This window comes from Notamacropus eugenii, chromosome 1 (assembly GCF_028372415.1).
Source record: "Notamacropus eugenii isolate mMacEug1 chromosome 1, mMacEug1.pri_v2, whole genome shotgun sequence".
NCBI classification, from domain to species: Eukaryota; Metazoa; Chordata; class Mammalia; order Diprotodontia; family Macropodidae; genus Notamacropus; species Notamacropus eugenii.
Genome location: NC_092872.1, coordinates 65622229 through 65644237, shown reverse-complemented (window position 1 = coordinate 65644237; position 22009 = coordinate 65622229). Strand labels below are relative to the sequence as shown.

The 22009-nt window shown below is 38.3% G+C and overlaps 1 protein-coding gene across 2 annotated transcripts in view; it reads left to right on the top strand.

Annotated features, from left to right (window-relative positions):
- Positions 1 to 21861, top strand: part of COL15A1 (collagen type XV alpha 1 chain) — a 193837-nt gene extending 171976 nt beyond the window's left edge. For both annotated transcript variants that reach the window (XM_072604723.1, XM_072604714.1), the window contains 7 exons: positions 3813 to 3877; positions 11064 to 11192; positions 11602 to 11661; positions 14714 to 14773; positions 15225 to 15410; positions 19684 to 19799; positions 20657 to 21861. In XM_072604723.1, the coding sequence (XP_072460824.1) occupies positions 3813 to 3877; positions 11064 to 11192; positions 11602 to 11661; positions 14714 to 14773; positions 15225 to 15410; positions 19684 to 19799; positions 20657 to 20870 (830 nt within the window). In that variant the 3' untranslated portion in view covers positions 20871 to 21861. The remainder of the gene's footprint in view (positions 1 to 3812; positions 3878 to 11063; positions 11193 to 11601; positions 11662 to 14713; positions 14774 to 15224; positions 15411 to 19683; positions 19800 to 20656) is intronic.
- Positions 21862 to 22009: the final 148 nt, after the last annotated feature.

The following is a 22009-nucleotide window of genomic DNA, read 5'->3' as shown; positions in this document are numbered from 1 at the left end:
AATACAATTTTTTGGATTTTTTTTCAAATTCCTGTTGAATTTGTCTATACATCATTTGAGTTATTACATATTTACTTATCATCTAATTGTTTAGCGCTTAGGACTTTTTTACCCGAATCAGACAATTTTTATTGGTAGGGAGGCCAGGGACCAGCCTTTGATTTCTTTGGTATTGGTTATTCTCTGTAAGGGGAACTTCTCTGCTTTAGAATGTTGCCCGAGGAGCGCTGGGAGGACTTCTGCAGAGTCACACAATATGTATGAGAGCAATGACTTGAATCTGTGTTCTTTCTGACTTCCAGGCCAGCTCTCTATTTACTACTTTACCCAGGCTCTCCTATTAACTTCTCACAAAGTAAAGGTTGTTTGTGTTATTTCCTTGCATATCCTCACAGAACAGTGTCCTACACAGAGTAGATGCTCAATGAACACTTCCCTAACTTCATAAGCTAAGGGAATCTTAGAGTTAGAAGGGAACTTAAAGAACAAATTTCTTGTCTAATTTCTAATATCTACCCATCAGTCACTTATTAAGAGTATTATGGGCAGTTAGGTGGTACAGTGAATGGAATACTGAATCTAGAATCTGAAGGACTCAAGTTCAAATCTGACCTCAGACACTTACGAGCTGTGTGACGCTGGGCAAGTCACCTAACCCCAACTGTCTCCAAGAACAGAGTAAAAGACCCTACTATCTGCTAGCACTATGCTAGGTGCTGGGGATAAAAGACAAAAATTAAATAGTCCTTGCCCTCAAAGTGCTTCATCTATTGGGGGAGATAACATACACATATATTAAAATAATAATAATTATAAGTAGCATTTATCTAGCATGTTAATGTTTTCAAAGTGCTTTATATATGTTATCTCACTTAATTCTCACAACAATCCTGTGGGGTACGTGCTCTTATATCTATTTTGCCTATAAGAAAACTAAGTATGAAGGAGGTCTAGGTTTCTTGTCCAGGGTCATATGGATATATAAAATAAATTCAAAAGGAGTTCAAGGAAAGGGACACTAACAGATGGGAAGATTAGGAAAGGCTTGAGGTGAAGGTGGTGTTTAAACTGAATTCTGAAGGAGACAAAGGGTTCTAAGAGTCAGAAGTGAGGATGGGATGCACTCCAGGCATGGAGGAGGAAAGCTAGTGAGAAAGTATGGAAATCGAAGAGTCTAGCTGGACTATAGAGTTCGAGAAGGGGAATGATCTGTATGGTAAAGCTAGTAAGGTAGGTTGAGGTCACATTGTGAAGGGCTTTAAAAGTCAAGCCCATAAGAGAATATTTGATGCTGTAGATACTCAAAAGCTTCTGGAGTTTACTGAGCAGTGCAATGACCTATAGTTTAGAAAAATCATGTTAGCAATTGGATGGAGGATGTATTAGAGCAAAGAAAGATTTGAAGCTGAGAGGCCAATTAGAAGGCTGCCATAATAATCTAGGTGAGAACCTGAGTTAGCATAGTGACCGAATGAGTGGAGAGAAAGGGGCAGATGCAAGGGATGTTGTAGAGATAGACAACAATACTTGGTAGTTGATTGGATATGTGAGGTGAAGGGAAAGTGGCAAGTCCAGGGAAACGTCATGAATTTGGGGGACTAGCAGGATGGCGATGCCCTTGACAGAAATAATCCCAGGAGATTAGACCACAGCTCCTTGAGAAAAAGATGAGTTCATGCGCTGGGCTTTGTTTACACTACTATTTTTCCCTGAACCCAAACACCAGGCAAAATGCAGGGTGCCACTAGACTGTGTTTACTGTCTTTCCCTTCTCTTCCTCAACACCCAGTTCCCCTTTTCGTATCCGTGACAGTCTTCAGTATTAGGCTCAAGCAATGTTAGCCTAGGAAAATATGTATGAAAGAGTTCCTGCCAAGAGACCAGTGCTTATTTATAAAACAAAAAAAAAAATGCAAACAAACCACACCTTTTAAAAAATGGCATCTGCCCTAAATGTGAGTTTTCCTTACCTCTGTTGCAACTACTCACATCTGGGTGTGTCCCCTCAGTTGGAAATGCTCTGTCTATCCCCCTAACTAATCAAACTAGGAGCTTTTGATGTCCTAAACCCTACTTCACCTTTTTTTCCCCAAAAAGGAACAGAAGGCAAGAGCCAGAGAAGTGTAAAGAAAGCAATCTGACAGCCTTTCCATGATAACCACACTTCTCCATCCTTTTACCTTCCCTTGCTGTATAGATGTCTCATTAATAACAGGAAGGAAACTGCAGGTCTTTTCCATGTGTTTCTGGGAGAGAATGATAGAGAAAAAAAAAAAAAGAAGTAGTCATGGCATGGGCCATTCGGTGGGCGCTCAGAATCTCCTCTACACCATCCCCAGCCAGCCGCTCTCCTTGCTGTCCTCACGTATGATCCACCCTCTCCTCTCTCCATGCTTGCATACTGGCTTTCCTCCTCCACACCTGGGGTGCATTCCCTCTTCACCTCTGACTCTTAGAACCCTCTTTCTCCAGAATTCAGTTGAAATGATGCCTTATACATCAAGCCTTTCCTGATCCCCACCCCAGCTACTATTGCCTCTCTCCCCTAATTCATTTTGTATTTATATTATATGACTATTTGACACATACATATCCCCAATAACTTATCCTCCAGCCTCCAGTTGAAAACTACTAGTGACAGGGAACTCTTTGCCTCCCAAGGCAATCTGGTCTTTTTTTTTTTTCACTAACTCTAACTGCAAGGAATTTTTTTTTCTTGTATTCTGTCGCTGCTGCTGAAACTTCTATCCACTGGTTCTTCTGGATGGATAGAGAAACAGAGACAGAGTGAAATACAGAGAGCAGACAGACAGAGAAAGAGAGATTGAGAGAGCTAGAGATCATCCATTAAATATTTCATACGTTCTAGGCACAAGCAATAAAAATGGTCTCTGCTTTCAAGAGCTTTACATTCAAATAGAGAAATACAAGGAGGGGAAATAGGTGAACAAGATGGAGAAGTATTCTGCAGAGTCAGGGTCTGAGTCAGGTTAGAAGTAAACATGAGGCAGGGGACTTCCTCAAATGGACGTTTTGAGGAAGAACTCACCAGACAAACAAGCAGGTAAAAAAAGTCCTTTCCCCTTGGTATACCTTGTAGGCATAAAATTGTTCAAATGTATTCTCCTCGTTAGAATATGAGCTCCTTGAGGACAGGAACCATGTTTTTGCCTTTCTTTGTATCTTGGTGTTTAGTCCCATGCCTGGCCCATAAGTAATGAGTTAATGAAAGTTTGCTGGCTTTAATCCTTCTTCCATGTACAAACCCTTCAGAAATTTGAAGACAGTAGTCATTCTTCCTGCTGGTGTTCTCTCCTTCAGACTAAACATTCCCAGTTCCTTCAGATGGTTTATTTGACCTGGCTTCAAGTCATTACATTTACTCATTACAGATTTAACAGGCCCATCAGCATGATGTGGAAATAAGTTTTAATAGTACTGGCAAGTTGTTTTCTCAAAGTTTCGTTGACAATTATCCAGAAAATAATCTTTTCTGAATGTTTGCAATTTAATTCGGGGTGGGCCATTAAGATATTTTTCTGTGTACTGTTCATGTTTCCCTCCAAGAGAAAAAACTGGCAAAATGTTGGTGGGATAGTTACATCTTACGGAGCATGCTCAGTTAGAACGTGACAAATGTCAATCCCATGAGGCCCAGCCAATTTTAATTTTAATTCATTTATTAATTTATTTAATTTATTGGCCCAGTCAATTTAATTTTCATTAAATACTTGGGGTGGGGGCAGAGAAGGGAAGGGGAAAAGAGAGACAGACAGACAGAAATGTAATATAAACTTTCTGTTTTATTTCAGCTGTGGCACTTCCAGGCCCACCTGGCCCACCAGGCCAACCAGGACTTCCAGGATCCAGAAACCTGGTCAGTTAATATTTATGCAATCAAAGAGAAAAACTGTGTTTTGAATTTTTTTAATCAATGAATCTATATTGAGACTGATTTATATTGAAGAATGTCAAGAATATGCCTCTACTTGATGAGAAAATTAAGTTCCCACAGTTCTAAAGTTGTCTTTTCGTGACTGTGACTTATTTCCTGGCTATCTCATCGATTTCTGGAGATAATAGATTTCATTTTTTTAGTGACTCACCATATCCTTTATTTGTAGAAAATAGTGGATAATCATACCCTGCCTGAGAAAAAAGGTTGGTTTGAGGCTTAAACAAATCATTCTGTCCTGAAGAATCTATTTTGAAGATTTGGAACTAGAGCATCTTTGGGTTTACACCCTTAGGGCTGGAGGGCTCAGCAGGTTTGATGAGGTCAATAGGCTTAGCAGCCTTGGAATCTCTGGGCTTCATGACTTTAGAATCAAACTCGTGACCTTGGTATCAGACTTCATGACCTTGGAGTCAGTGGGCTTGGCAACCTTGGGGTTGTGATACTAGGGTCAGGGTGTTTGGTGCCAAACCTAGAGCCTAGACATTTGGTGGCTATCTTGGGGCTGGTGTGCCAGACATTGACCTTGGGGATCTTGGTCCTAAGGAATTTGGCCTTGGAGGCCTTGGTGCTCAGAGACTTGATGGTGTCTTCTTGAGCCTTGATGGCTTTGACATTGCTGACCTACATCTTCATTAGCTCCTTCTTGTTGTGTTTCTTGGCAATGTGCATGTATCTCAGAAACCTGAGGTCCACCCCTCTCAGAGATGCATATCTCTGTGATGTAGGTTTCTTACTGCCATTTCTGTTTCATTTTTGCAGTTGGTTATGGTAATGGTTCTTAAACTTAGCCATCTTTATATCACGGACCGGAAGTGGCAGAGAGGTAGAGACAAAGAAGATAATGGACTTCTAAAAAGAGAGAGAGAGATCCACAGGATCCTGGTGGCAAACAGGATCAAAGATTTAGAGCTTAAAGGTGATCTGTCTAGTCAGGGGTGGGGAAACTATGGCCTTGAAGCCACATGTGGCCCTCTAGGTCCTCAAGTGTGGTCCTTTCACTAAATCTAAATTCATAGAACAAATCCTTTTATGGACCAACGCCCTCATTTTACACATGAGAAAGCTAAGGTCCAAGAAGGTCATAAGGCCACAGATTTAGAGCTGAAATGGACATTAGAAGCCACTGAGTCCTCCCCCCCCCATCTTAAAGATAAGAAAAATGGGATGAATTGATTTTCCCAGAGTAACACAAGTAGTATGTGTCAAAGACAGGATTGGAACCCAAGTCTTTGACTCTAAAACCAATATTCTTTGCACTGAACCATGTACCATGGTATCACTCTGTTGCTATAAGACCATGAGGCTTACACATTGTTATGTCTTAGTAGAATATTATTTCAATTAATAAATTGCTGGAATTTCCATTTAAGCACAGTATAAATAAAAAATTAAAACAGACCTACCCTGAAATAGCCTGTGAAAAAAATGACATTAAACTGAATAACACAAAGAAGGATTTGGTCTTATATCCATAATGAATAATAATTTTAATAGATCTTTGCAATTACCACATAAGTTTGTATAGATTATTTCATTTGATTCTATGAAGAAGACAGGAAAAATATTGCTCTTTCCATTTCTCGGATATTGAGAGTAAGGATCATTGCCGTTGAGTGACCTGTCCAAAGGTATAAAGCTAGTAAATGAGTCCAGAAGGTGAATCTGGGTCTTCTGACTCCTAGTTTTTTGTTCTAACTGCTACACTGCTTCTCAAGGTTCTTCTGCCTTTTGACAGGCTCCCGGGCTGCAGCAGCCTTTCCCCAGCAATCTTCTCTCTCTGCAGAAAAGCTTCTCCTTTCATGTTGCTATCAACATCCTTCAGTTTAGTGTCAACAAACAAAACATTATGATTTCTACATCGTCAACATTCTTCTTATCAGTTTACGTCCACCCTTATACCTCCCCTGTGTTAACTTTGCTGACTGGTTCTGAAGGGATATGACTCACTATTTCAAGAATTTGTACTGAGGTTCATAAGGAGAACATAGTTCTAAACCTATGTATTCTTTAAGGTACTTCTCTGGGTATGACACCAGATCTCAATTTACACAAGCTCTCTTTAATGTTCTATTTTTAACTCCAGGCACAAACATCAAAAATTATATCTTAAATGCTACAATGAGATTAATATTTTTGAATAGTGTCTGTGTAATAAATCAATTTCCTAAAGAACCAATTTCTGTTAATGACATTTCGCGTAACACTCTGGACCATAAGTAGAAACACTCAGTCAATCAGTCAACAAGCATTTATTAAGGGCTTGCTAGGTGCCAGGGAGACAAAGAAAGGTGAGAACAATCCCTGCCTAAAGGAGCTCTGTAACACTGGGAGATGGGAAGACAGCAAAAATACACCCATCACTCGAGAGCTGGAAAATACCTCAGATGTCATTGAGTCTGAATCCTCATTGTTTATGCCAGGCAACTAAGACTTGGGGAGATTCAGTGACTTGTCTAAAGTCACAGAGGCAGCATCAGGGGCAGACTTTGAACTCAGCTGCTCTGAGACTGGAGTCAATCTTTTCATTCTACCACACTGCCTCTTACTACTAGTTTGTTATTTAATTGTGTCCAAACCCCATGTGGTGTTTTCTTGGCAAAGACACTGGAGTGGCTTGCCATTTCCTTCTCCAGCTCATTTTATAGATGAGGAAAACTGGGGCAAACAGGGTTGAGTGACTTGCCCAGGATCACACAGCTAGTAAGAGTCCAAGATCTGATTTGAACTGAGGAAGATAAGGTTTCTTGACTCCAGACCTGGCATTCTATCCACTGCACCCCCTAGCTTCCCTACTGTTAATTACCAGCCATTCTGCCTTCTACAGATGGGATCATTCATATAAGCCTGAAATGATCATGAACTAGAGACCTCCAAAAAACTATGGAGGAGGAAGAGAAGGAGGAGCAGGAAAGAAATCTTGGTTCATCTATGCATTTGTTGACTTACATTGTAAGAGCCAGAAGAAAATGTGTACAACTTTAAAAGCTCTAGGACGTTGAAACTTTCTAATCACTTTAGGAACATCTGTTGCATACAGAACAGCTGATTTGTTCTCACTCGGTTTATTAAACTCAGGAGGAGCACTTGTAATGGGAGAAACATTTCCAGATGAGACCAGTTTCATCAGCATTATGAAAGTTTTCAGAGATAAACTTTGTTCACAAATGAGTTCTCTTTAAAAAGCCACAGCATTATCCTGAAGTTTGGGGATTGGTTGATTGCTTTCCAGCGCCATCTCACTTTGAAGTGGCAAAACCACCCTTCCAAAAATATACATGGCTCAGTCCTACATTTCCTTATTGCTGCCTTTTGATTTCTCAGTTCGGATGGGGCTGGCCATAGACTTGCCCTCAGATCTTTTGATAGAACAATGCAAATAAAATCTGGTCTAGGTATCCTAAATTAGATCACTTCCCTACCCAGCAGAATCAGTAGAGAATTTGTCCAAGAATTCTTATAAGAACCAGCCAGATGGTTGATTGGAACACCAGTGTTGGGCTTGCAGTCAGTAAGACCCAAATTCAAATCCTACCTTAGACACTATGTCCTTAGGAAAATCACTTAAATGTTCTCAACCTCCTCAGTTTCCTCATCCGTAAAATGAGCAGGGTTGGACTCAGTGTTCTCCAAGGTTCCATTTCAGTTCTAATCCTACTATCCTATGATGCCATAGAATAAATGAAGCAATATTGTACTGATCCCTTAACGATTCTTTTATGTTTGCCCTTTTGAAGCTCCATTTTCTTTTGTAGTTTTGGAAAAAACTCAACCTGCTACTCTTTTGCCTTTCACTAGATTAGAGTTACATAGCCTCCGCTAATTAACACGAGTCAGATCTTCTGTTTGTACATACATTGTGTCATTTATTTTGTGTACATACATTTTAAAAAGCTTCACAAATATAATCTGCTTTGGTCTAGTCTATTTCTTCATTTCAGTGAATGCCCTTGAACCCTTGAAAATCATTGTACTAGGCTGTTTGGCATGACTTCAGCAAGGTGCCACCAGAATGGAATGATGTTTGTTCTCTGAAACTATAGTACTGAATAAGATTGTAGTGTCCTTCACTAAAAACCTCCATCCCTAGATACTGAAGAACTCTTTAGTGATATCTTTAGAGATTACTTAGGTGTATTCAGGTATGCCCATACATATACTGCCGAGCTGTTCTGGCTTAAAAAAAAAAATTCTATCTCACAGCTTCCTCTTTCCTCTTCTGTCAGAACGCCTGCTGCCTCAATTCCCATTTCTAATCTTTGCCCAGGCTTCTGCTGTGTAGGGCTTCTGGTATTTGGCGCACAATTTCCTCTCTGATTTCCTATTTTTCTTCTTGCTTGACTTTTCTATCTCCTTTTTTTCATTTTTGGTTCCTTCTCCTATATTTTTCTGGAAGGGCGGCCAGGTTTCTGTTGTTGTTTTGGTTTGATTTGGGGTTTTTTTGGAGTCAGAGGCTTGACTTTTGCAGAGCAGCCATCGCTGTAGTGATGCATCCTCCCTTGAGGTCAACAAACAAAATAGCAGATGAATTCATCAGGTCTTTGGCTCTTCTTAACTAGTTTCAAGTTGCCTTGCTGCTCAGGCATACTTTCTTTGCTGCCAGAGATGATGGCTTTTTTTTTTAAAACTTTTGAATCACTGCTATTCTGTGAGCTTAAGTCTTGAGAGACAGCATGGAAAAAACCCTGCATTTGGAATCAGAGACCTGGAATTTAAATGCCAGTTCTGCTAACTTGCTACCTGTGTTAACTGGAGCACAATCATTTCTCCTGTATAGGCCTCATCAATAAGATGAGAGGGTTGGATAAAGTGAATTCTGAGCTCCCTTTCTGCTCCAAAACTGTGATTCTATGATCCAAAACTTGATATCTAAGTTTAAATACATCTATCCTATACTTTCTGTATAAATTTGTTTGATGAATAATCATTGTCCCATAGAAAAATGTAATAAGTACCTTACAGTTTAATTTGCTCACGGATATTTTGGAGGGAGCAGAAGACACATTTGGAGAAAAATAGAAAAGCTTATTGACTTTTCTAAATTTAGAAAAGGAAATATGAACTTCATCCAATATGTAAAATAATATGAAAAAGTACACTTGAATCCTATTAAAACGTCACGTCATGAGGAAATAGAGGGAAAAAAAGGGCTTGGCAACCAGATCAACAAAGAGACAGGGAAAGAAAAACATTGAATGGAAAAAGAGGCAAATCATAAATTTTACGATTTTAGAATCATAAAATGGCAAAGTTGGAAATGTCCTTATCCACGTAGTCTAACCTTCTACCAGATGCACAATCCTCTTGATAACATCTTCTGCTTAAAGTCTTCCAGTAACAGGTTCATTATTAGTTTCAAAAGGCAGACAGTGCTATTGCTGGACAGTTTTTCCTCATATTGAACTGAAATTTGTTTCAATGTAACTTATATTTGTTGGTCCTAATTCTGTTCTCTGTAGCAAAAAAGGATAAAGCTTCTCCCTAAAATAAGACAGCAGTCATATTTCTCCTACATCTTTTCTTCTCCAGGCTCCATGCTCCTACTTCTTTAAGCTATCTATCATATAGCATACATTCTCTGGATCCAATCCAACGTCCTGCTTATAATTTAGTATCTTAAAGTGGAAACAGTAACTCAGAAATGGCATCTGCCCAATACATAGTCTAATGTAATGCAGACATTATATTTCTATTAATTTAGTCTAAGTGTTCTTCTCCTTTTGTTTTAAGGACAGAAAGAGTAAGGGAGAGCTATCTATAGGTCACGATCTTCTAACTTTCCACAATACTCTATATCCTAGCCCCACCTTTCCAGGGCTTGCTTTGTTTTCATCTCCCACTCAATAAAATGCCAAAACTGCTTGCTCTTCCACCCAAACCTGTTTCTATGAAACATCCTCCTCATCATTATCATCATCATATCTCGTATTTTTGTAGTGCTATAATATCTCCTTTGATCCATATAATAAATAGTCTTGTGAAGTAGGAAAAGTAGGCAATTCTGTCACCATTTTGCATATGAATAAATAGAAAGGGAAATTAAATCATATACTTAATGAGCTATCAGTGGAGCTGAATTTAAAAACTTAAATGTCCTTTCCAAAACTTCAGTTCAATTTAGCATTTACTAATCACCTACTAGGCGCAAACTATTCTTCTACTGCTAAGGAGATGAAGCCAACCCCCCCATACATACACTGACCCTGGAAAAACCAGTCTCTTCTCTCAAAGAATTCACATGGGGGCGGGGGTAAGGGAGTAGTTGGTTAACATGTACACATGTAGAGATAAATTAATACAAATTATTTTAAGAGAAAGAGAGAGAAAACACTACCTACCAAATGAGTGACTCAGGAAAGAGATCCTATAATAGGTATCATAATTACTGTACAGGGTGAAAAGTTTTACTAAGAGTCCCTTATCTTCCTTTACCTCCCATTGTAGGCTTAGGTCAGAAAAATACTGAATGGCATATAATTATATATAATAGGCCTGGAAAGCATAATAACTGACTTTAAACTGCTTCCTCCAGGATAGCAACAGTTTCTAGGTCTTTGAGAATTAATATTTAAATACCTTCTGCTCTCTTCCCTATTATAGGCCATTTTTAGGCTTATATCCCTAAATATATTTTTCTTTTCCTATTTCTTCGTGTTTTTCACCTCTGTTGCATTTCCCTGATCATTTCACTATCCTCGCTAATTTCAACTTTAACATGTTTACAAATGTTCAGTAGTAACTTTGTTCATAGAACTTAATAAGTATATAGTACCTCACTATCTCTGGAGCAGAAATAAAAATCTACTACTAAAGTCCAGTACTTTTATATATAATATCAGAAATTGATGAGATTTTATCAGTGGAAATGACATTAAGGAAAAGGCACTAACACCTCCTTCGCTGCTGCACCCAAAGGAATATAGGACCTTTCCATCTGCCTTGCAGCTTAAACCCTCCATATGTGCTATCTCCCACATTACAACATGAATTCCAACATAGTAATTGCTTAATAAATGTTTGTTTCATTTATTCATTCACATATAATCTCAAATTTTATAGATGAATGCGGTTGTTATTGTTGAATACATTTTCTTTCAATGTCTTACAGGTAACAACATTCGGAAACATTGAAAGTATGATGCAAAATGCTCATTTGGTGATAGAAGGCACACTAATCTATTTAAGTGAAAGTGCGGAATTTTTTATACGTGTAAGAAATGGATGGAAAAAATTGCAGGTAATTATTTTTATACTTGCCCTTTTCTGTTCAATGAAGTAGTTATAATACCTATCATTTAAAAGGAAAAGCTTGTTCCTGTGAATTTTATGTATAACCTTTTTAATAGAATGGTAGCATAGTCTTACGAATAGAGAACTAGCCTTGAAGTCAAGAGGAACTGAATTCACATCCTGCCTCTGACACATAATAGCTATGTGATGCAAATGATTTGATATTTTAGTACCCTAGACAATGCACCAAGGCTGTCCATTGAAGAGAAAGGGCTGATTTGTCTAGTTGGAAGGATTTCCTCTCCTAGGATTTCCCTATACCAGTGAAATCACAGTTCCCTATCACTGTCATATGAGTGCATGTGTATGTATAGTTTTCATTTTGTATTTTATTTTCTTCATCATTTCTCTTTCAGCTTGGAGAGCTTATTCCCATTCCTGCTGATAGCCCACCACCTCCTGCATTTTCCAGCAATGTAAGTTTAAATAGTTGGTAATAATATAGATATAAATGTAGTTATAGGTAGATAAACACTGAGTCACCCAATTGCAGTCTTTCTAGTTACTTTATGGCTTATTTGATTATGCAAAATGTGGATATGAATATAGCTAAAAATAATTGAATTAGATGTGCCATGGACAGTTGATGTCCATCAAATCACCTAGAACTGGAACTTTGAAGAAATAATATTAGAACTGGAAGGGACCTAAGAGATGATCAAATCCAGTCCCTTCATTTTACAGATAAGACAGTTGAGACAAAAAAATAAAAATTATTTTCCCAAGGTAATAGAGAGAACGGCAATAGAGAAAAGAGCCCAAGTTAGGTGGTGCAGTGGATGGATAGCCAAGCCTAAAAGCAGGAAGATTCTTCTTCTGAGTTCAAATGTGGCCTTAGACATTTTCTAGATGTATGATCCCAGGCAAGTCACTTAACCTTGCTTGCCTCGGTTTCCTCATCTGTAAAATGAGTTGGTGAAGGAAATGGCATGCTACCCTAGCTATCTTTGTGAAGAAGACCCCAAATGGAGTCATGAAAAGTCATGACTGAAAATGACTGAACAACAACAAGAATTTCTGACTCCAAATCTACAGTTCTTTCCACTATAACTAGTTACTTGTTTGTTTGGGGGAGGGGCAGTATCAGAATTTGTCATTTTACTGGTATAGAGAACTTCTGGCACAGAAACCTCACTCTACCAATGTAAAGCAGCAAGCTGTCTGTAACTTACTGTACTGCTTGGGACTCTGAAAAATTAAGTTAATTGCCATGGTTACACAGCAAATATGTGTCAGAGGCAGGGCTTGAATGCAAGTCTTTTTGCCTGTAGGATTGGCCCTTTAACCTCTACACCAGTGCTGCCTCTCATCACCTCATCCTAGTGCACTATACTCCTTCCACACAGGGGAAGTTTTATATTCCTCTTCATCTCCCTGATAACTCATATTCATGTAGTGCTTTGGTTTACAAAATGATTTATATGCATCATCTCTTTTCATTGATATTAAAGCATTAACTAAGCACTTAATGGGTACTAGATATTATATTAATTGTGAGGAAAGGCAATAAAAAAGATGTTTGTGCCTTCAAGAAGCTTAGAATCTAACAAGGAAGATGATATTCAGATGACTATGTACATAAAGTAAATGAATAGATAGATAGATAGATAGATAGATAGATAGATAGATAGATAGATAAAGTAAGTACATAACATACATAAGTAAAAATAGAAGATAATCTCAGGGGGAAGAGTGTTTGGGGGGGAGGGAAGGGAGCGGGTATAGAGGGGACTAGGAAAAGCTTTCTGAAGAAGGTGCTATTTGAGCTAAGTTATAAAGGAAACCAGGGAAGCGAAGAAATGGAAGGTGAGGAAGGATAGCATTCCAGGCATGGAGAACAGTTAATGCAAAGGCATGGAGTCAAGATATGAAATTGTGTGTAAGGAGCAGCGAATAGCCAGCATAATTGTATTGCAGAGTTTATAGAAGGCTGTAAAATGAAGGAGTGGACAGATAAGAAGGGACCAACTTGTGTCAAACAATATTTTTTATTTGATCCTAGGAATAACAGGGAATTATTGGAGTTTATTGAGTAGGGAAAGATGTCATGGTCTAACCTGTGTTTTAGAAAAATCCCTTTGGCAGCTGAGTAAAGGATAGAATGGAAAGGGAAGAAACTTACGGGAGTTCACCGATCAGAAGGCTATTACAATAGTCCCGTGAAAGGTGCTACTGTGGTGGGAGTTGTATGAGCAGAGAACATCTATGGGAGATGCTTTAAAGGCAGAAATGACAAGATTTTACAACAGATTAGATATGTGGAGGGAGTGTGAGTCAAGGGTTGGAGATGGCACCAAGTTTGCGAGCCTGGTTGACTGGAAGGGTAGTGGTCCCCTTATTAGGCTACAAGTTTCTTGAGGGCACATACCATGTTTTTTGTCTTTCTTTATATCCGCATAACAGTAATAGGGAAATTAGGAAGTGGGAGAAGGTTTTTTAGGAAAAGCTGATGAGTTCTATTTGGAGATGGGTTTGAGATGGTTATAAATCTGTCTATCCAGTGTTTATTGGCACTACTATGATATATCCAATTTTATATTATCTTAAATTTCTACAACCACCCCTACCCTATTATTATTGTTTAATATGAATTGCTAAGTCCAGAGAGCACTATGTCCCAAAGGAACATTTATATTATATGGCCACTCATTCATTTACTTAAGTATTTATCAACTCGCATCTGCTATACTCAGTTCTGTAAACTACATTTTAAGGGAGTCAGTGCCAAACCAGAGCAAATCTAGAGAAGAGAAACTAGTATTGATACAGCATTATTTGATTCAATTAAACACATATTTGTTATGTGCATGCTTATTTGTCATTGTTCATTCTTCATTCTCAAAGAGGACTAATGATATCAGGAGGGTGATGTCTTGACTCACAAGTGAATTGGCTTTAATGGAGGCAGAGCTGTGCAAAATCATCAGCCTCACTGTCTCCTCCAGAATCAGTGGAATCCAGTAGCAAGACTTGCCTCAATTCTTACTGACTTTAATCACTGAGTGGGTGTTGCCTCAGACAACTTGAGACCTGGGAAAGACTTTGGCTTAAAAAGGAGACTGTCTCCCATTGCATCCAGGACCATCACCAGCTGTCCTGACCTATGTCTTGCCACTGGGTTCCAATGCATACTATTGTTCAGCACTAGGAGTACAAAGATAAAGACAGTAGAGGCAGTGTGGCCATCACATGAAGTATGTGAACTCCATAGTTCAAATATGAGTTCAAATCTCACCTCCATCTGAGGGTCTTAGGCAAGTGATATACCTGTTCCTATAAATAATATAGAATGTGGAGGAACCTATCAGATGTAGTCAAGCATTATCTGTTGACTTAATGGGAATGGAGAAGCAGAATAAAGGGGAAATGATTAATATAAAATTGTTTTAAAAATCAATAAAACTTTTAAAAGATATTTAAGACAAAATGATGATACAAAAGCATTTATTTCTGTCTTTTAAATGGCAGTTTCAGCAACCTCTACCTCCACCAATTCCAGCTTCAAATGCCAATTATGAGAAACCAGCCGTAAGTATGTGTGTTTAAGAACTGTCAGTTTGGTATATCCATGACATAGCTTTTCTCCCACTGCCATCTTGAAATAGCTCCATTCCTTTTCCAACAATAGAAGAAATGTAATGAGCAATTCAGCATGGCTCCCCTTTTACACCTCTGCTAAAACATAAATGAAATCAGTTCAATAGTGTCACCCCTGGTTGTATGCAAATGCCAGGCTTGGCCATGAAGAGCCTGGAATAAATAATGAAGATATTGTAAGTCAGAACTGAAATGCTGTGAAGAGGGAGGACTCTGAAAGGAAATCTAGCTTGATGATTCCATAGCCCATTCTGTCAATTCCGCATCTCACAATCAAGAGCAAAAACTTGACCTGCATTTTGAAACGAATTAAAAATGTGATTGGAAGTACCAGAGCCCAGGTGTGTGTATTCTAAACTCGAATTTCTTTTTGGGTTTTCAGCTCCGCCTAGTTGCTTTGAATATGCCATTTTCTGGAGACATTAGAGCTGATTTCCAGTGCTTCCAGCAGGCCCAGGCTGCCGGTTTACTGTCCACTTATAGAGCCTTCTTATCATCCCATTTACAAGATCTGTTCACAGTTGTGAGAAAAGCAGACAGCTACAGCCTACCAATAGTTAACCTTAAGGTAAGAGTGAACTTGTTTTTTGCCTGTTGTTTCTGTGAAATCTTTTGCCGCTAAACCCTAAAGCCTCTGTCCCAAAGAGTTTCTTCTCTTTTTTCTCTTGCACTACCCCCCCCCCGACTCAACCTGTACCCAAATCCCAAATTTAATTGGACAATTCAATTCAACATTGACCAAGCACCTTGTTTGTGCCAGATGCTGGAAATATGAAGATAGGAAAAAAATTACAGTCCCTGTCCTCAAGGAGTTCATAATCTATTAGAAAATGGGGAAGAGAAGAATGTGACACATACATAAGTGTGATGCAAGGTAGAATATAATAGGTTAGTACTATCTAGGTAGGGTGCTATAAGAAAATCCGAAAAGGGAGAAATCATTTTCCTCAGGGAATCAGAAAAGATTTTGTAGAGGAGGGGACACCTGAGTAAGCCCTTGAAAGAAAGAGGATTTGATATGAGAGGAGATGAAAGGCAGGCATGGAGTCTGGACAACATGTACAGACAGAGGTGGAATGATGGAGGACGGAATCGGAGAATAGCTGAGAGTCCAGTTTGGCTGGTATTTCAGCCAGTCTTCCTTCCTTACTTCAACTCAGGACAAAGGAATGAATGGAAAGAGTAAAATAGGTCAAAGTAAGCCACAGTGCTTAAGATGGTAGAGTTTATATAAATTTAGTGATGGGCTTTGTGTTTCTTGGGACCTTGTCTGAGGAAGCTGGCCAGTCCCCTTTCTGGCCCCTTACGCCTCAGTAGGAGAGTGAGTGGGAATTCAGAGCTCTTTGAGCAGTGCAAAAGAACTGTTAAAAAAAAAAAATCTTTAAAGGGGTAAATTCACACTCCAAGCATGATCACAGACACCCTGACTCCCTTTGGGGGTGGCACACCAAAATAAAAAAAGCAACAAATGCAACAACACCTCTATCCCCTTGAGTTTTTCTGAGGACTAGCCCCAGCCTTGTGACCTAGGTGCTACAGCCCAGGTGGGTGGAGATGTTTCACAAGAAAGAGAAACACCAGTGAAAAGGCATTTTTTCAAGAACTTCCCAAAGAAACCAAGAAGCTAGGTAGTAAAGTATAGTGGGCAGAGCCCTGAACATGGAATCAGAAAGCCTGAGTTCAAATCCCTCTCAAACACTCGTTAGCTATATGATACCAGGCAAATCATTAAAGCTATTTCAGACTCAGTTTCCTCATCTGTTTACAACTTGGTGTTCAAGCCTATTTACCTAAGACTCTCCTCATTGGTAAAGAATGATGACTGATGCTACAAAGGGAAGAATTGGTAAGAGCTTGAGAAAGGAGATATCATAAAACTTCTAGCTTTGAGACAGGACAGAGATTCCAAATTCTGAGAGAAGAGACAGAATCCTGAAGAAGTCACCTTAGAGGCAACTTTCAGGCAGGCCTTGAGAGTAGAGAATCCTCCATCCTCTCCATTAGAAGAGTCTTACGCAAATGGGATTGAGCCCTGGTTACATTTAAAATAGGGTTCAAAAATCTCTGAGGTCCCCTCTTGCTCTAAATCTATGATCTTATGAACAATAGTACTCATTTTTTTTGCCAGAAAGTACTTCCCATGCATACTGTATTCCATTCTGTGGGTTCAATCAATATGAGGGTAAAAGTTGACTCTAAATTAGGTTACATAAGGGTAGAAGAAGCCATTCTGTCATCAAAAAGATATTTGTGGCCCCTCAGACAGTTTTTTTTAAATTTCTAGTTTTATTTTTTTAAATCATTTAACAATAATCAACTTTAAATTCAGATAAACAAAAAACATTTTTAAATGGACTAATTTGCAACAAAATTCTCTACTTAAAATGTTAACCATTTTGTGTAGGAGCAAGGAGGCCAGTAAGCTCCAGTTTTAATAGCAAATTTGCCTGCATTTGGTGGCACAAAAATATATAGGTTATATAACTCTTAATAAGACAGTCCCCACCTCGGAGTTATGCAAAAAATAATCTTAGGAATGACCTGAAATTCCCTTTCCAAATTCACTATTGAATTCTGGGGTCAGGCACAAGAGGCAGTTAGCTGGTGCAGTGGCCCAATCTGGCCTCATATACTTACTAGCTATATGACCCTGGGTGAGTCACTTTACCTCTGCCTGTCTTAATTTCCTCAACTGTAAAATGGGAATAATAATAGCATCACTATCACAGGGTTGTGAGGATCAAATGAGGTAAAAATTGTAAAGTATTTTGCAGACTGCCTAGCACATATTATTTTATAAATATTTCCTTCCTTCCTTTCTTTCTTTCATCCTTCCTTCCTGTCCTAAGCCAAACAACAAAAAAGACCAAATTGGCCTTTGGCATTCACCACCTTCTATTGCCCACAAGTCCACATACCAGGTCCAAACCTTTGGCTCATGGGCCGCGCCACTTACTGCAAAGTAATTGTTTTGGAATGTTCTCCTATACCGCATCATCTCTGTGCCTACCAAAATAATGCTAATGTGATTTTTAAAAATAGCCTATACTAAAATGTATCTCATTTGTAGTTGAAAATCAGGAGAGATACTCAGAGTCCTTCCCCCTCACTCCTATCTCTAGTAACCTAGTAATCTAGTAAGATCATTTTAACAGTGAGCTGCAGAAGAAAACCAGCCTAAAGGAATGATTTCAGTTGTGGGGATTTCAGGTAGAAATGAAAGTCTGTGGTCATAGCAGGTCCAGGGCAAGATGGGACAGGTTAAGGGAGTTTAGAGAGTTTCTTTAGACCATGGTATCATATTGATCTCAAGCATCTGAATAGCCAAGAGGCCTAGATGGTGAGGGAATGTGGAATATAATGGGATTAGGTAACTCAAGTTCAAGTCTCAGATATAATATTTATTAGCATGTGACACTGGGCATGTCCCTTAATTTCTATGAGTCTTTGATTCTTCATCTGTAAACTGAGGATGAGAACACAAACTATTTACCTCAAGAAGCTGTTATAAGGAAAGTTCATTGTTAATTTTAAAATTCTATCTATGTGGGTTGTTATTATTGAGTACTGTAGGAAAAGAGTTCAAAACCCATCAAGTTCAGATGGAGAAGCAAAGTCCAGGAAATTAGCACAGAGAGGGAAGAAATGGGTGGGTAGGAGAAATCTTTATTCTTTTCCCTGAAGATGTTCCTGTCGATGTTCTTTGTCCTGAGGACCCTGAGATGAGGGAGGTGATGCCATGACACACAAATGAATTAGATTTAAGTGAGGGAGGGATGTACAAAGTTACCAGCCTCACTTTGTCCTCCAGACCCATCTGGGTCCAGTGGCCAGATCAATCAGAATGACTGGTGATGTCCCCAGAAGCAGTGGGAGACCTGGGCCTTTTTAAGCTAAAGGGCTTTAATAGGTCTAATTTTGACTGAGGAAAAGCCCAATCAGGGATTAAGGCTAGGTAAGAAATGAGGCAAAGGTTGATCTCTCTTACTTAGTCAAAAATAAAAAATCAATCTGGGAGAGGAAGACTCTCAGGATTTCTGGCCAAAATAGAAACAGTTTCTATTTCCATACACTCTAAGCCATCCAGGCCCAAACAGTGACCAGATAGAGTTTAGCAATTAACACAAATTACAAATTAGCACAAATAAGGAGTAAGTGCGGGAAGTGGGGAGGAGTAGGAGAATTCTTTATTCTCTTGCCTGAGGATATACTGTGTATGAACAGTTAGTGGCTAACAAGGTATGTATTTTTAGTCAGTCAGTAAATAAACATCTATGAAACACTTATTATGTGCCCAGTAAGCACTTAGAGATACTAGGAAAGGCAAATGCCCAGCCCCCACTCTCAAAAAGGCCACATTCTAATGAAAGTTGCAGCATAGAAATACTGTATACCTCCAAGAGATATTTGGAGTACAAGAAGGTAATCTCAAGAGAGAAAACAATGAGGATGGGAAGGCTGAGGGGAAGACTCCTTGCAGAAAATAGGATTTGAGCTGAATCTTGAAGGAATCCTGGGAAACCAGTAGGCAGAGCTGAGGAGGGAGAGCATTTCAGAGTCACTCCAGGCTCTATCAGAGCAAAACAGGTAAGCCTTCCAGGGAGCAATCGAAGCCACATCATGACAAGTTGGCGAAAGAAACAACTTTAGACAAACAGGACCCTCTAGCATCCTTCAGATCTAAATAACTCCAAATCTTATTAGAAACAGATCATAGTTTACTTCTATACTGTAATTCTGAGTACCTTGAGAGCTTCTGAAAATTTATTCAATCCTTATACCATGCTATTAAAACTCAAAGTTAAGCTCCAGATGTTAAAATATTGTTTTGATTTCCGTAGGGAGAAGTACTTTTCAATAACTGGGAGTCCATTTTTTCTGGCCATGGAGGTCAATTCAATAACCACGTTCCAATATATTCCTTTGATGGCCGGAATGTTATGACAGACCCATCATGGTAAGTGCTTTTTATACTGAGAAGCCCTAACAAATACATTAAATGCTATTTTATCTGGCATTCAATCAATTGGACAGATCTATCAGTTAGCACTTTGGAGTTTGTCTGGTACAAGGACAAGTGATGCTGATAAAGACAGTCATAGATTTTGAACTGTAGGGTTGAAGGTCTTCCTCATTTTACAGATGAGGAAACTGAGAACCAGAGATTCAATGGCTTACTTGGAATAGTAAATAGTAGAATTAGTATTTGAACACAAACCCTCAGTTACCAACTTAAATATCTTTTCTCTGCACCGTGCTAAATACTGCAAGATCTCAAAGTAACTCGATTAAAAGGAAAAAAAAAAAATCACCATGTTGGTCCTAATGTAGATTACATTTTATTCATAATTTTTATTCAAGTGGGTCTATAATCTTACTACCATAGATGACAGTAACTAAGTGACACAAAGAGCACCATGATGTTAAAAATGTCTGAAACATCTTAAAATAAATTGATAAAAATGTTTTTACAATGTTTCACATTAAATATTTTTAATAATGATTTAATTTTTTGTATAAAACTATTTTCTCTTTATTTAAGGCAGTCTTTCTTCTTGGGAAGCCTATATTCAGATGAACAAAATGTAGTGTATTCAACATGGTTTTAGTTCTGTGTATTTGATGAAATGCTACCCTTTTGAAAATTGCTAATCCTCATATAAATCCATTATATATGTACATGTATAGAGTATACATATACATACATACATATGGATAGTAGAGAACTTAATATAGCTTTGCTGTAGCCTTCAAGATGTCAATTCACTGATAAAGCACCATTTCTAGAAATAACCATACAAAATTCTCCTGTAGGCCTCAGAAGGTAATATGGCATGGCTCCAACACAAATGGAATTCGACTGGTAAGCAATTACTGTGAAGCATGGAGAACGGCAGATGTAGCTGTAACAGGAAATGCATCGCCACTGAGCACAGGAAGAATCTTGGATCAAAAAACCTATAGTTGTGCTAATAAGCTCATTGTTTTATGTATTGAAAACAGCTTTATGACTGATGTAAGAAAATGATGACCATCTACCCTACTGAAGAAATCTACAATTTTATTACCTAAAAAGTGGACACTGAAATTTGATTTTTAATGATGTATATATTGTGTTTTTAATTGCACATTTATAACTAAAGTAACCAAAGAAAACATACCTCAGTACACTCAGTACTAAAAATATAGAAAGAACTCAGATAAAAGACAAAATCTGATTTATACTTTGGTGCTAGGATCTGCAAGGATTCCCCAAGTGGTGTGACAAGAAAACATCCTTGCACACATCAATAAGTGTGCAAATCAATGTAAGCACAGAAATGCGCCCATGCAATATCACAGCTGCTTTCATGCCACTATCTCCTCAAGAAAGTTGTTTTCTCATTGTAACTATCTCCGCTGAGTGTCAGATACTCTTCATGTTTTCTTTAACAAAATTTTAGAAACATTATCCCATTTTAAGTTATATGTGAACCAAATGCTTCATTCCTTATCATACATCCATCATTTATAATTGTCATTGTTCACAAAAAGGGGAAAAAACCCTAAAAATTAACTTTTATTCTTAAATGCTATCAGTAAATGTTCATTTTCTTCAGCAGATTTACCAATTTGCCATCATATTTTAGCAGGCTTACTTTTTAAAATAATCATAGCTTAGTGTGGCATTTGTTCATGTACCATAACCGAACTGACTTGCTGGAAAAGTTGAAATTCCAAAGCATCTTGAATGAGAAATGTGACTATAAATAGATGTTGCCTGCCTCCTTTTAAAAAATGATTTTGTGACTTGTATTTGACAACTCTTGAATTGTAATACTTTTAGCGAAATGAGAATTTTCATGCAAATTACTTTGCTGGTAAACATACATACACATATAGATATATAAAATATTGTTTTATTTTTCCATCTGAATTAACATAAAAACATTTTCCAAGATTATCCTATGTTCTCTCCAAATATCATATTTTCATTATTATGATATGGAAATAAATTTTCAAGGGGCTTTCAAACCACATGGAACTGTGTACTTGTAGAGCTCAAGAATCCCACAGGACAAAAACAAATAGATCTGTTATCTTCGCCAGGTGCATATTCCTTTCATCTATGCAGCTCACAACCCATCCATGCCCACCTGTCCTTTGTGAGTCCTATCCATGTTGTCC